The 14712-nt window shown below is 46.9% G+C and overlaps 1 protein-coding gene across 1 annotated transcript; it reads right to left on the bottom strand.

Moving 5' to 3' along the window:
• Positions 1-7376: 7376 nt before the first annotated feature.
• On the bottom strand, positions 7377-13068 carry LOC121074220. Its single transcript, XM_040566016.1, has 3 exons — positions 12735-13068; positions 10444-10474; positions 7377-9061 (listed from the first exon to the last, which is right to left on the bottom strand). The coding sequence occupies exons 1-3, from the start codon at positions 12969-12971 to the stop codon at positions 8694-8696; spliced, it is 636 nt and encodes a 211-aa protein (XP_040421950.1). The 5' UTR covers positions 12972-13068; the 3' UTR covers positions 7377-8693.
• Positions 13069-14712: the final 1644 nt, after the last annotated feature.

The raw sequence follows: 14712 nt of genomic DNA, 5'->3' as shown, positions 1-14712 counted from the left end.
GCAGGCTTCCCTGAGTGTTGTGTTTTGCAATAGATGGACAAATTCCTGCTCCCAGTGCTATGGGATTCTATGCATGAGTCTTCAACATTTGTCCTCTACTGTCCTGAGGTAATTCTGACCTAGAGTTTGAAGATGGTTGATCTACCATATCATTTTGCTTGAATAGCCAAAGGAAATCCCATACCAAAACGAACAAAAATCCACCAAACAACAGAACAATAACAGTTTACGATAAAATATGTGGCTGGATTAGTTTTTAGTACAGATTGTTGGCAACACGTGGGAAGTCAGCTCCGAGTACCAATCCCTTCTGAAAAACAGGCTTTGAAAGAAAGAAGATCCAAGCTGCAGTTGCCTAGTCCAAAGGTTTGACCATGCCCCTAGCAGAAAGCATTCAGCCATCTCTCATTCTCCATTGTGCAGTGAGAGATTTTCTAGGTTTTTCTTGTGCCAAATGAGACTTACTGTTACAGGTTCACCCCTTGTTTCCATCCCCCCTACTTTTCCCATAGCCTATTTTCAGAAAGGTACTTAGACACATGCCTAAATAAAGAGCTCTGCTTTTCAGGAGGATGCTTGAAACGTGCAGCTCATTCATCGCATGCAGTAAGGTGTGCTTCTGCTTAGACCTTGGGCTGGCTGTTGAAGGAGGGAAGAAAAGCTGCAAAGAGGAGTTGCGTTATAGGCCTGCAGAAAGGGAGAGATCAGTGAGCTGTTGTGCACCCACTCAGGTGCTTTCTCAGATTACAGACTTAAGTATTCCAGGAAAGCTGCCTAATATTTTAAGCAGGAGGATGCGGAGGCACATCAGGATTCACTGGAATATGATTTGCTTCCTGGGGCATTCAAAGGCCCTTTCTTTACTTACAGCTCAGAGTGTTTGATCTCCCTCAAAATTCAGTGTTTCCCCTCACATCAGAGAGTGCCTGTTCCTGCTCTGCTTTGCTTACCACAGGTGTGGGCTTGCTGCCTGCAAAAAAAGATGTCTAGGAAGGCCTCTCTCTTTCCTCTGGACACCAATTTCCTGATGTTGGAGAGAGATTTTGCATTTAAAGTTTGCATTAGTCCTTTGGGAGAAGGACTCCACATAGAATTAACTTGATCTGGTAACATTTTTAAGATTTTAACTTGATGGACATCAAAAGTCAGTGTTACTAACCCTCCTGGCTTTGAGCTGCAAGTTCAGGGATTGGCTTTAGATCTGGAATTTGAATTTTTTCCCTAATGTTCAGCTCCAGCTGCACAGTTCTGACTCACTTTTAAAGGAATTTGAGAAATGCCAATCAGAAACATGAAATGAGACCATAAGTACATGGGCTTGCTGAGATGAGCACAGAAATGGCCAAAATTGGAATCTGCTTGTTGTCTTCCCACCACCATGTCATATGATGCATCTTACATGCATCTGAAATGACCACAGTGTTTCCCATTTTAGGCCTCATAACACCCTCCAAAACACACTGGGCACGCCACAGCTAGGTGACAATCCTATCATAGTTTCAGTAAAAATTCCACCTGTGTTTCTAGTATCTGGTGCTGTGGGAAAGCCACCAGCAAGGCCCGTGATGAAAGCTTTGTGGCACAGCAGCGAGCTTTCAGCATCGCAGGGGAGTTAAGATGAGGGCGGGAAAGGAGCAGTGGGAGCCAGTGCCTTGGCCATGGAGAAGACAGCATCAGCCAGACAGACCTCATTTAAAGCTGGAAATGTTTGAAGTGCTTGAGATGGCCCAAAGCCTTCCAGTTGCAAGGATGAGGGCGAGGGCACTTGTAAGGGTGGAGCTTGGGAAAGTTTTGTCTGCAGTAGCAAGAAGTTAGCTTGAGATCACAGGATAAAGCGGCACCCAGCTCTCCCCTCTTGTGCTCTACCGTAACAAAGCACGTTGTAACCCTGTATCAGGAGTGAGTCATACTCCTAAGACTTCCTTTCAGTGGCTCTTCTGTGAATTGTTTACTTTGCAAGGAGAGGATGTGTTACTTCCAAATTGTTTCTGTTGCTTCAGTGGTTTGCTGGAGGGATGAGTAGCCAGGATTTTGGCCTGTGACAGTAAATGACCACTGCAGCAGCATGGCCATATCGAGAGGCAGATTCTCCATCCCCACTCTGTGTCTGAGCCTTTGTGTTGTTTGTCCAAGAGCAAACATGTTGTTTGCATTGTATGTGAAGACTGTGCTAGCAGGCACTGGGAGCTGAGATGCTAAGGGGCCTTCCTGCTGGCATGAAATCAGTGTGTCCTTCACATGGTTCAATGTTGCATCTCCAAGGGAGGGGGGGGGGGGGGAATGCCATTGGGTTCTTTCATCTCAAATGAGATGAAAGGTGGGATTTGCCAAATTTATACAGGGAAGTCCATTCAATATAGAATCCTATTTCAAAAGAACTGAAGTAGAAATGGGTTTCTGCTTCTCAACTTGCCAAAGCCCCAGGAACCCCAGCATGGGACCAAGGAGGCCAAAGGACATGGGCAGGCAGAGTGCTCACCCTGCCGGGCAGCCTGCTAATGCTGCTGTGCCCTTAGTGATATGGTGTAGTGGAGGACTTGTTAGTGTTAGGTCAGAGGTTGGACCAGGTGATCTTGGAGGTCTCTTCCAACCTAGATGATTCTGTGATCTTTGTGGCATTTGGAAGCTTTCTTTGTCCAATTCTGGCATATTCAGATTGTTACCAGATTTTCTTCAAAAGAGGAAAAAAGTATTGAGAAAATCCGGATGTGGTGCTTCTGCAGTTTATTTCCTGAGCATTCTTGTCATTCCTTTTACTGTCCACAGTGAGGATGTTTGCTTAAGGTCTTGCCCCAAGTCCTGTGATTAATTTTCATCTCTGCTTGCCTGGGCTTCCAGTGACCCTATGGAAATCGTATCATCTCGTTGCGCCTTTCTTACCTCTCCCTGAAGTGCTGATAATACTTTCTCCCCCTTTAGCATATATTTTGCTTATCAGGCTAAAATTGGTGATGACATGGGCTGTCTTTTCCTAGATATGGATGTGAAATGCCCAGTGCAGTGGAGCCCTGAAGTGGGGAGGTACCAGCACACACACAAACCTGGATGGGGATTGATTCTTCCCAAAGCATCTACAAGCACAGGCCTGTAGCACCTCTCGTGGTGGGGGCAGCTTGTGGTGCCCGTGGGAGGGGAAGAGGCTGGGAGGCACAATGCAAACCCTTCTCTAAATCTGGAAGAGAGAAGGAAACTGGAGTGCCACTGCACAGCTGGGGCATGACTTGTCGTCAGCAGCCTGGTGCCTGTGAGTGTGTGGGCTGCACCTTTAAATTTCCACCCAATTGAGAAACAAGAGGGTAAAACTTCCACAGGACCCTGTCTCTCTGAGATGATTTGTGGGAAATGTAACTGTAAAAACAGTTCTTGCTCTGCAGGGATAAGAATAACAGAAACACTTCTCCATAGGCGCTCTTGGGCAGACTGTTAGCAGCAGCTTTGAGCTTGCCAAGCACTCGTATTTAGAGTTAAAACAGGGTTTTTGTGCCAGGCTGGGATTTTCCCTGCAAAAATTTCATCGGGACTGTTCAGAAGTATAGGTTAGGTTGTCCAGAGGAAAGGTGTTTCAGGGCACCCTGCTTCCATCAGCATCCTCACTTCAGGACCAAGGTCAGCTTGCTCTGCTGCAGTGTCCTAAGCTGCCTTACCTTATTGGACCGATTTGCAGAACTCTTGAGGGGTGGAAGTTACAACGAAAATTAATGAGGGTTCACTTATGTAATAGACACTACTCTGGAAAATCAAGTCTTTAAGTCCTTTGCTTCAAGCAACCCACAACGGAGGCTGTCATTTGCCTTTCTTCCATGCTTGGGCTCCCTGTTTGTGGAGCATCAACCACTCATTTCACCAGTCAGAAAGTTAACCTTGTTGAGGCCCACACATGCATACCATGCAATGAGTGCTTCATCTTCAGAACAGGGCTTTAACCACCTGCCCTTCCAGTCTGCAAGACAAGGAGCAAACAAAAGGTCCTGTGGTTTCTCGGTGAATAAGCAGGGTTGTCCTGCCCTCTGACAGTGTGTAGTACGATTTCATGGGAGAGAAGAAAGATTTAATACAATCATGTTGTTAAAGGCGGTGCCACGGAGCAGCACAGGGAGCTGCTCAGGGGCTACATGACAGCCACCTTGCCTAAATTTGGAGAGTTTCTTATTCTGGTAGTTAAAATTATGAGCACGCAACTCACTCGGTTTGGATATAGGAAAAGGTTCTTCACCGAGAGGGTGGTTGGGCACTGGAACAGGGCAGTGGTCACAGCACTGAGAGTGACAGAGTTCAAGAAGTGTTTGGACAATGCTCTCAGACATAGGGTTTGGGTTTTGGTGGTCCTGTGCAGAGCCAGGAGTTGGACTTGGTGATCCTTGTGGGTCCCTTCCAGCTTGGGGTATTCCATGATTCTGTGAACTGACTTTTCAGTAACTTACACTTTAAAGAAAAGGTAATGATGACTGTGTTCCTATCAAGTCTAAATCAGGTTTTGACACACAGTTAATAAGGAAAACTGTAGATTTTGCATTACAAAGAGGAAAATATGAGACTTTAATGGATACTGTTTAGCATCTGTACTGTGAACTCACTGGATCACACGTCTTGAGTTTCTCTTCTCCCTCCCTTTCTGCAAGGCTGTTGCTGGCTGTGATGATGGATTCAGAAAGCTAAGAGCAGAACCTTTGTTTGTAGCTTTTAAAATTTTGAGGTTACTTGAGATCCAAAACCCCATTATGGTCGTCAGCTTTCTAGTGCTCCACTTTAACCCTCCATCATCTTCTTACATTTCTATCTTCTAGTTCCTGATAAATTATGGTGAATCCAAAAATCACAGCCTGAAAAAGTGTACTTTAAGAAACCTCAGTTACATGTCCAGTCTCTTTTGCTCAGCCACAGAGATTTCTTCTTTTCTGGATGAAATCCTATTTGTATGCGTATAGGTCAGAGGAGCCATGGTCCTTTGGGATAAGTGCTTCTGCTCTGCTGTGTGACACTCACTACTCACTGCGAGGAGGGAGCGCAACCTGCCTGCTGACTCCTTTCCCCGTTGGTCGGGTGGATGGCTGTTCCTCCAAGGCACGCAGCCACCAAACGTATAGCAAGAGTGTTACGACACGCATCGCTCTGTATTCTAGTAGGGTGCAAATGTTTTTGTAAACATTTCCCCAAACCAGAAACACAACTTGCAACATGCTGTAAGAAAAGGGAAGTTTGTTTCTGGTTAAGCTGGGGTGTGGGGAAGTCGAACTGCGTATCAATGGGATGGAGTAGAAAACAGCTCTGCCCTCCCACCCTGCTTCGACAGCATACAGAAATGGTCTCACAGGGCGCTCCAGGCCCTTGCTGGGGGGTTGCGCCACCGCTCAGTTCTTTCTCCTCCTTGGATTACGAGTAAAATGAATGAATGTGCTGCTTACTAGTTCTGCTTTTGCAATAAAGCCTCAAGAAGGGAGTAAATTGGCTCTAGCAAGGCAAGCCAAGCACATCTAGAGATATTCACTTGGTTCAAGCAGCTACAGGGCTGGAGGTGCTTCCTACTGGCTCTCCTGTAGCAGGGGAGGGATTTTCACAAGTGCTCACATGACTTAGAGAACATGTACCAGTGGCTTTCAGGGGGGCCTCTGCAGGAAAAATACTTGGGGTAAAAAATATCAAAGCACCGAAGTAGTTTTTGGTGACAGAGTCCATTTTCAAAAGTGACTCTGACACTTTGCTACCTGCATCCTACTGGCTTTGGGGAAGTTCAAGTCACAAGTGTTCAAGGGGCACCAAAGGCGAGATTTGGCCTTCTGCAGCACTAAGACCTTGTCTACCCAAAGGGTCTTGCAGCAGCACTTGTTTTTTTTTAGGTTAGCAGCTGATCCGACCATGTTGCTCCAAACCCAATTAAATTTTCAAATCATGCTATAACAAAAAGTATGTGACTTCCATCAACGATGGAGAGAGTAGCATACTGAAGTGTGGTGATGGTAGGTGGCTTGAGGATGTTTGTTAAACAGATGAACTGATTCATATCTTGTGATATTTTCTATTCAAGCATTTATTTTTTTAAAAACTGGATTATTCCATTTATAGAAGCACATTTTGGTTAGTTCTGAAGACACAGAACTCTGAACTTCGAGGGCCTTTGTGTCTCTGATTCTGCACGGAGCTATGCAGTGTACTAAGCTTCTGGGAAAGCAGAAACTCCCTGAATCCTGTAAAAATAAAAAATAAAAAAGCATTTTTTCCTGGTTAAAGGCATGTGACTAGCTACTTATGAAGTCAGTCTCATGATACATTCATGGTCCTTTAAGTCATACTTCCCGTTGATGAGAAAACACGTTTAATTAAAAGGCATTCATGCTGCTACAGAGAAGTACACCACTTTTTGGTAACCTGACATCTCAGTGAAAACACTCTCCTAGTGGCAAATGATAATTTCAGTCATCAGAGAAAAAAGTTTATAATGTAAATGACTTTATGACACTGTGCTGGTTTAATAATCCTGGGAATTTTCAGAGGGGCAGGATTTCCAATTTGAGGCACTGGGCAAGGCAAGGAGATGTTTACATTTTTGGGGAATCTGAACACTTTGGTCCCTGGCAGGGTAGGCTGGGGCAGTGCTATTGTTTTCATGATGTTCATAATGCTGGCCCCACTGAATGCGAGTACCAATGCATGAGGACTTCTGCATGCTCTTCTTCTCAAAGAAGAAAGAGAGAACAGAGAGATTTCCCCACTCATTTCTGAAGCGTAGGGCAGGGACACAAGACTTAATGATGACACGCTGATGGGAGGGGGATGCCGAGACCATCCTGCAGCTCTGCTGTGAGCAACCTGCTGATGGGCATGTTGAAAACACCCCACGGGACAAGGAGGCCTCCAGGCAGTTTCTTTCAGAGGGCATTTCTGCATCTGTCTTTCATTTTTATCCTTGCCTGGGTGTCGGAGCCAGATCTTCTGGCTGGGGTATTGCAGGGTCTGTGATTTTGTTGGTTTGACTTTCAGTGAGGAGTCTTTCACCCCCAGTGGGGGCTTTTGGACTTGCTTTGTGTCTCACAAAGTAACTGGGGGGGTGTCTTCCCACGACAGCTTCTGCCAAATGCTGAAGCCGTATTGCTTGCCTCTGCCGCCTGCCTTTGTGCCCCTATGTGCGCGGGCTGCCCTGGGTACAGACCTCCCCTCCTCCCCGTTCCCATGGGGCTGAGCCACAGGCAGCTCCCCTGCGTGCAGGGCTCAGGACCACATCCGATGCTGCCCTGGGACTGTGCAGCTCAAAATACTCTTACTCCGTGCTCATACCGCCAGCCGCTCGGAGCAGAAGAGGCAGTTCAGTGAAAGTAGATGAGGGGTAGAGAAATGCGTCAGTCAGTTATCTTCTCGGTCCGTATCAAAGGAGTGAGATATACTTGCGGTTTGTAAGATTTTTTTATTTTAAACTGAGGGAAATAAACCAAGCAAAGTAAGAACAAGAGTAACATTTTCATCAGTAACAGATTGCACGAAACAAAACACGAGACTGGAGAAATCTCTGTGAAAGGTTGGCTCTTGGTTCTTTAGAATTAAAATACATAGAATATAAAATTGTAAGAGCTACCAGCAGCACTAGCTGCCCCGACCCACCCCAAGCACCCTAAGTGATTATTTATTTCCAGTCAGCTTCTCAGTTGCTTTGCTTTCCCATGCAACTCCATCCGTAAGGCTGGGATGTGCTCTGAGGCACGGCAGAGGAGTTTCACACACAGAGGTGCAACTGGCAGGAAAGCAAAGCACCTAGCTCCCAGAAGAGCCCAGGCAAGGGAGAGGAACTACGCCATGGGGCAGCTGGACCACCACGTGGCCACAGCAGACTGGTCTTCCAGGAGCACTTTGCCTTTGCTAAGGCTTTGAGACCTTCCTGTGATGCGCAGGTGATTTGGTGTTCGTCCCAGCAAGTGCCATAGATAGTCAAGGCCTTGAAGCGAGCAGCGTCTCAGCTCCCCAAGCAGGTGAAGGCCGTGCTGCTCCCCTGCTGGCTCATGTTTCCCACCTCCCCCACTGCAGCACCGGCCTGGCTGTGCGTGCATTGTGCAGCGTGCCACAGCTCTGCCTGCCTGGGGCTGTGTTTCCCTTAGGAAGTTCCAATGTGGAACTTCCCTTAGGAAGCTCCAACGTGGTGTTTTCCTTGCCAGTAGCATAGAGAGGGCAAAGCTGCAGGTGGGGTGGAGAAGCTTTCCTTTCATCACAGACTGTCTCTGAACTGCTTCACCCCCCCACTCTATATGCATCATTTATGGGCAGGTTGTGCAGGAATCATATAGAATACCTTAGTTTTACATGGCACCTTTCATTAGAAGGGACCCAAGGTACCAACGTCTACCCAGCTCTGAAATGCAACCAGCTGCAAAGCAGAGCTCCTCCCAGCTCAGAACAGATTGAATATAGTGACTTGTCTTTCCAGGACCTCAGGGTCAATCCTGCAGTGCATCAAAGACTCTTCATCCCAGAAGCGTCTTTCTCTCGTACTTTGTGGTGATCAGGTGCCATCCATTATTACCAAAGTTTGCTCCCCCCCCCCTTTTTTTTAAGCTTACTCTGTCACTGCAGGATACCAGCCTATTACGGCATGCACTCGAGCAAACTGAATTTCATACAAAGAGAAATTGCACGCTCCTCATCCATGACGATAAGTGCCCTAAGGTTTCCTGGAGGGTGTAAGGGAGGAGCTGACTCAGAACAGAATCCTGCTATATTTTATATAGGCCCCAATATGTGTCAGTCCCCATCGTAATAGCTTCAGGACCGATATTTGCCTCACAGTACAGCGTATCTCCCTTCTGCAGGTAGAAAGGTCTACCAAAATTTACCATGCCCTTTTCATCCCCTGCCTTTGGTCCCACAGCCTTGTTGAGACTGATGTTTGGCTCTTTGTACAGCTCCACTGTAAAAAGCTCTGTCACGTTCTTTTGGCGGCTGATCTGAGCGTAAATGAAGTAGTTGCCATTCTTCTTGATTATCAGGTGTTTGCGGTTCTGCTGCACCAAATCATCGCAGTGCTTTAAGTTCCACTCCCAGATCATGGTAGCTTTGTTGGTGGATGTAGAATAGTTCAATACTGAGGAAAACACAGACAAAACAGGAATGGTGATTAATTGTGTTTAAGGACAGCCTTGTTCTGTACGTGCACATTTTGTTACTATCTCCTGTGGCCACATCTTGTTCCCCACTCCCTTTCTGACATTTTCTTTAGATGATGATTGTTGTTACTGTTATTACGGATCTTTTTCAGCTTACTAACTCAGAAGTGCTAGGAACAGGTCTCAATCTGCTGAGAGAAGCTCTGAAGGACCCCCGGGGCCATGGGTGGCTTGCAAGGGCTCCCTGCCATTGCAGGTGAGCTGCTCAAAGCTCCTTAGAGAAAGGGAACCTTTCTGAGGGCTGGGTCTGAGCTGGTCCCTAATGAGAACTAATTCATGGGCAGAACTGCAGCTGGATCTGAGGATGATGAGGGTTACAGTAATCTTCTGCTCACTGGCTGCTGTAGCTGAGTCTTTCATGAGAGCTGAGCCTGTGGGTTTTTCTGTCTGCATACGAGGAAAAACTTTGCTGTGAAGCTGACAGAGCACTGGAACAGGTTGTCCAGAGAGGCTGTGGAGTCTCCATCTCTGGAGATATTAAAAACCTGTCTGGACATGATCCTGTTCAACATGCTCTACAGGTGACCCTGCTTGGCAAGGGGCGTTGGACTAGATGACCTCCAGGGGTCCCCTCCAACCTCAACCAGTCTGTGATTCTGTGATTCCCAGATTTTGCCCCCTTCTCTGCTTTGAATGAACGTGTCCCACCAGCAGTAAAGCTCAGGACGGGTGGCAGTTGTCATACGCCTCGCAGTCTGGGTGACGAAGTGGGAACACACGGCCAGGTTGACTGGGCATAGCACAAGGCACATATTTCTGCAGTACTTCATGCAGCAGGCTCTCGATACAGGGTGGATCCAATAGCAGGTAACAGGGATACCCAGCCCCAGTGGTACCTGCAGCCACTGCCTCTGTCTGGGGGATCCTGTCTGGTTAGATTAATGCATGCCAAAGTGTTTCGCTGATTTGATGAAATCTCCGTGAGGCTCTGTGCTGGTACACTGGCTGTTTCTGTAGGACTGCCCTTGCTTGAGCCTAAGGAACTGACTACTGACGCTGGGTAGCAACAATTCTGACCCTGTGACGCTGATTTTATGGGCTGTTTTCAGAAGTGAGCTTGGCTGATTCTGGCCGAGACAGGGTTGCTGGCTGGCAGCCCTAGGTGCAGAGCTGAGGATATCTGTTTGTCATGGCCCGCGTGTCCTATGGGCTCTGTATTTCTGTGGTCAGAATTTACACCTTTCTGCAGAGCAGGTGAGAGCAGGCATAGGGACTGTGAGATGATACTGAGAGGCAGTAATCTTTGTCCCAGCAAAAGTCTGACAAAACCAGAAAGCAGCTCTGTTATCTCCATACTCACAAAATCCATGTGCCCAGCACGTCTCTGGTGGCTGTGGAAAGAAGCAAGGCTTGGTCAGTGTTTTCTGCTGAGACTTTTCCATCTGTCAGTGAGCAGCATCATCATCGCAAGTGCATAAAAGCATTCCCCAGGAAGGGAAATAACCTTTTTATCTGTAATTACAGTCATTGCTTTCAAATGCAAACAATGATTTGTTATGAAAAATACAGTTGTTCTCTGACAAAGTTTTAAGTGTTTAAAAAAGATCAGCTTTTTTCATATCCACTTTGGTGGTATTTTTACAAAATAAAGAAGACAACCATTAGCAGTGCCTGGAGGAGGTCTGCGCATGTCTCGAGTGCCAGGACTTTCATTTCATGGCTGGACTCAGCTCTCACAAATGGCTGTCACAAATGGTATCGCTGTAGATATGGACTCAAAGCCACACGCGTGGGGAGCTTTACAACGTTGTGCTAATTCACCCTCATAAAAACCATGAATCATTCCTTCTTGTGCATTGCAACTTGAAATCGTTTATTCCGGAATTGGTGCTTTGGCAGGCCAGCCAGTGCTGTAGCGCAGATGCTGCTTTCCTGCTGTGCTTGGGGAGCAGCAGAGGCTTGCTGACAGCGGACACCTTGCAAGGGCTCCACTGCGTCGGAGTGCCCTGAGGGCTTCGTTGCCATCAAGAGTGTACCTATGTGCAGGATGGGGAGGACAGCTGCTGACTTTTAAGCCTACCTCTCTTTAACCACTACACCGTGCTTAGCTCGGGGCGACAGGCACAGGGCTTTCTGGACCCCTAGCCAGGGCGGCTTTCCGATGCCCTTCCAGCCCAGGGAAGGAGGAGTCTCTGTGCGAGCACGAGTGGTAAACTGACAGGCGTGAGAGATTTCAGTACATTCCTGTGACTCATGGCTCGGTGTTTGCTTATGGAGGTCATGCTCTTCCCAGAGAGCAGTTTTGAAGTTTTGTTCGCTGTCTGGTCAGGGACCCAAAAGAGCAGACTTGAGATCAAGTTACAGGCGTAGGCACCCAATTGCCTCTCACATCTTGCGGGCTGCGAGCTCTGAAATGTTTACGCTCGCTGCCGAAACAGGACCTCGTCTACTCCTTAGGAGGTTGCTGTCCTGCGTGCTGGGGAGGGTATTGGTTCCTTGCAGGGAAAGGCTTTCGTTACTTGCTCCTGTCTCTCTCCAGTTAACATAAACCGATGGGATTAAGGACAGTTCTTTCACTTGCTAAAGGAACTGTCTTTCTGCAAGATCGTATAAAGCAGAGTGTGAGAGGGATGTGGGAAATGCTGTGTCTGTCTGGGTGCTCAGTGCCATCAGAAGGATGCAGTTGTGACTGCAGGTCATGGACCTGCTGCTTCACAGCTGTGAAATAGATAGGGAAGGCTGTAGGATGGGGGCTAAAAGTACCAAAACAATTTCTTCTTTCTATTTTTTTTTAATTGTCTGCTAGATAGTGCTGTAAGGTGCATTCAGGTTTCTCTCTTGTGGGAATTGAGCAGTTTTCATATTTTATAAAAGCAATCAGTGCTTTGCAGAGTCAGTTCTCTGAGGGGTCCTTGGAGTCATTATATCACAAGAAGGTTAGATGATTCTCAAGACCATGAGAACAAGCCATCCTGCCTCCTAACAGAAGGGGGCTTTTTCCTTGTCCATTTTCTCCCCAGGACTGGAATTGGAGGGAGCTACATCACAGTGGGATATTAAAAACATGCCTTGGATCCTCCCAGAAACTAATTCAGTTTGGAAAGCAGCAAGTAAAAAGCTGGACTTCAGCACACTAATGACTTGGCTGTCCCTTGTATTTCTTTTTGTTACAGTACATGCAGATAGAGAAAAGGAAAAAAAAAATGAAATTAGCTAATGAAATCCAGAAGACAACATGACTCAGTAACTGCTACTTATGCAAGACTGTATTAGCACTTGGCAAAATAGAGTGGAAAGGCTTTGTGCCTGGTGAAAGACCAGGACTCCTCAGCGTCTTGTCCTGACAGAGCATCATCAGTCCACATCACATTAGGAAAGTGTACATCACTGATGCAGGAGAGGACATAAAAGAGAATTAAATAAAAACTTGGGTTTTTGAATCTTATGGAAATAAAAGCAAAATGCTGAAGATGTTTTCCCAAGGAACTGGGTCAAATGTTATTAGATAAAACTTGGAAGGCAAAAGAGTTAGCAGTCTCCAAGAGAGAAAGAATGACTAGTTTGCAGTTAGATGATAGTATAAACACAGCAGTATTAACCATTAGGAGTATATGCGTGTTGTATAGTCCAGAGTCAGAAATTTATCCTTACCTGTTTGTGAAGGACCAAACAGAAGACTACTGAGAGTGCAATCAAAACAAATATTGAAGTATATAAAGCCACTTTGCAGCACGGACATTTCCTTTTCTGTGGAATATTTCCATTCTCCAGCAAGTTTGGTGCTTCCATGATGCTTGTCTTCGGGCAGCCAGAGGTGAGGATGCAAACAGCACCAAGGTCAGAAAAGGCACTGACAGAATTCCTGATCTCATTACCAGGACGGAGCATGGAGTTTTATGCTGAAGGTTTCCCCATGCTAATAAAGCTGAGAGGAGGAGCCATGGTGTGTTTCATCACTAGTCCGGGACTAAGAGGCAATGCGTGAGTGTTTCCTCATGAAACTGAGGCAGAGGACTTTCATTTGGCTCCCAGCCCAAAATAACCAAAATGAAACTCCGGTAATAAGCTGTAAGGGTTCCAAAATGCACCTCGGACTTCTGTGCGAGTCAAGTTTACAAACTCTTCAGCAAGCATAAACTGAAGGGATGAGGTGCCAAGACGGCTGCATGCAATCTGCTCCCATCTCTGGAGGTACTGGTGCTTTACGGGGCTGAGAAGCTGGCACCAGATTAAACCCGTTTCTCGTTTTGACACCACAGATCTGAGCAGTGATGACGGAAGGGCATTTCTGCAGTTCCCTGAGGACATGATTCATGCGGTAAAAGTGAAACTACACACACTTAAACACATGACTGCAAGCAAGCAGTGCTGTGGAGCCACAAGTATGGTCTCGGTGGCAAGTGGAAACACTTGCATGCAAACAACAGCTTTGACTTCCACACTAATGACTTGAGCAGAAGGGCAGAGTATGAAAATAGTCCACATTTTAAAAATTTCTTCCATTTTGCAGTTTGAAATGAGCTGGCTGATTTTCAGAGTCTTCCTAAAATGATTTATTTAACTATCAACATTGGAAGTAGTTTCTATTTTCACATTGTACATAATCTTTTGACTTTTCTTTTGATATGAACGTGTTCTTCACTGATGTTTATTTAAAAAACAATTCTGATACCCAAAGAGCTGTCACTTAGAGATCTGTGACAGCTGTGCTGCACTCACTAATTCTGCAATGGATGGAATGCATGGAAAATGAACTTTATGCACTTTAGCCTTCTGCTTCTGCTCTTCCCAGTCCTCATTCCAACCTGCAGAAGGAGCCTCAGCTTGAGGAATGGGGAAGCTTGCTTGTGCCGCATCCAGGCAGCCGCTGTGGCAGTGCCAGCTGTTGCCTCTCTTCAGGACATCTCCATCACCAGCCCAAGCGCCCTGGTTCTTCTAGATTGCAGCCCAACTCGGACGTTCTCGGAGGAAAGGTGCCGGGGAGTTACTCGGAGCGAATGTGGAAGGGCAGCAGTGGAGGCAGCAGCAAGGTGCTTGCTTGCAGCTGGACCTTGCAGAGTTGTTTGCCATCGGGGCACACTATGGGACAGCTTCAGGGCAAGGCGTGGGCATGCCTTTGAGGAAAACCCCAGTGAGCCCCAATGTGATTTTCCTGTGGCCCACCACCCCCAGACGGTACATATTTTCTGCCTGCCTTGGTAGTGACTCCGCATTGCTGACGTCAAGGAAATAGGGTACTTTCCACAAACTCCTAAAAAAGGCAATTAAGGACTTGGCGTGCATGGGGAGAAGCATTAACCTCTACCCTGTGTGTCTTCTTCTGCTCCCAACCCTGCAGTGATACAAGGGAAGAGCAATGGCTGTCTTTGCGCCAGCTCCCCTCCTCAAATAAGTGGTTTGTTGAAGCCATGCCTGCCAGAGCTACAGCGGATCCAGCTGCTCCTCTGGGAGCATGCAGAACCGTGCAGTCACCCCGAAAGGCAGCAGCACCAGGATGACAAACACGCCACCAGCGCTGTGAGCAAGAGCCCATGGTCTTGAAACACTAGGGCAGGGAGCCTGCTTCTCCCTGGGCACTCCCTCGGGCTGGTTTAGGAACCCCATTTTGGCCCCAAAACAACATTGACCT

The sequence above is a fragment of the Cygnus olor genome, chromosome 8 (assembly GCF_009769625.2).
Source record: "Cygnus olor isolate bCygOlo1 chromosome 8, bCygOlo1.pri.v2, whole genome shotgun sequence".
Lineage (NCBI taxonomy): Eukaryota > Metazoa > Chordata > Aves > Anseriformes > Anatidae > Cygnus > Cygnus olor.
This window is presented reverse-complemented; position numbering and strand designations above follow the sequence as displayed.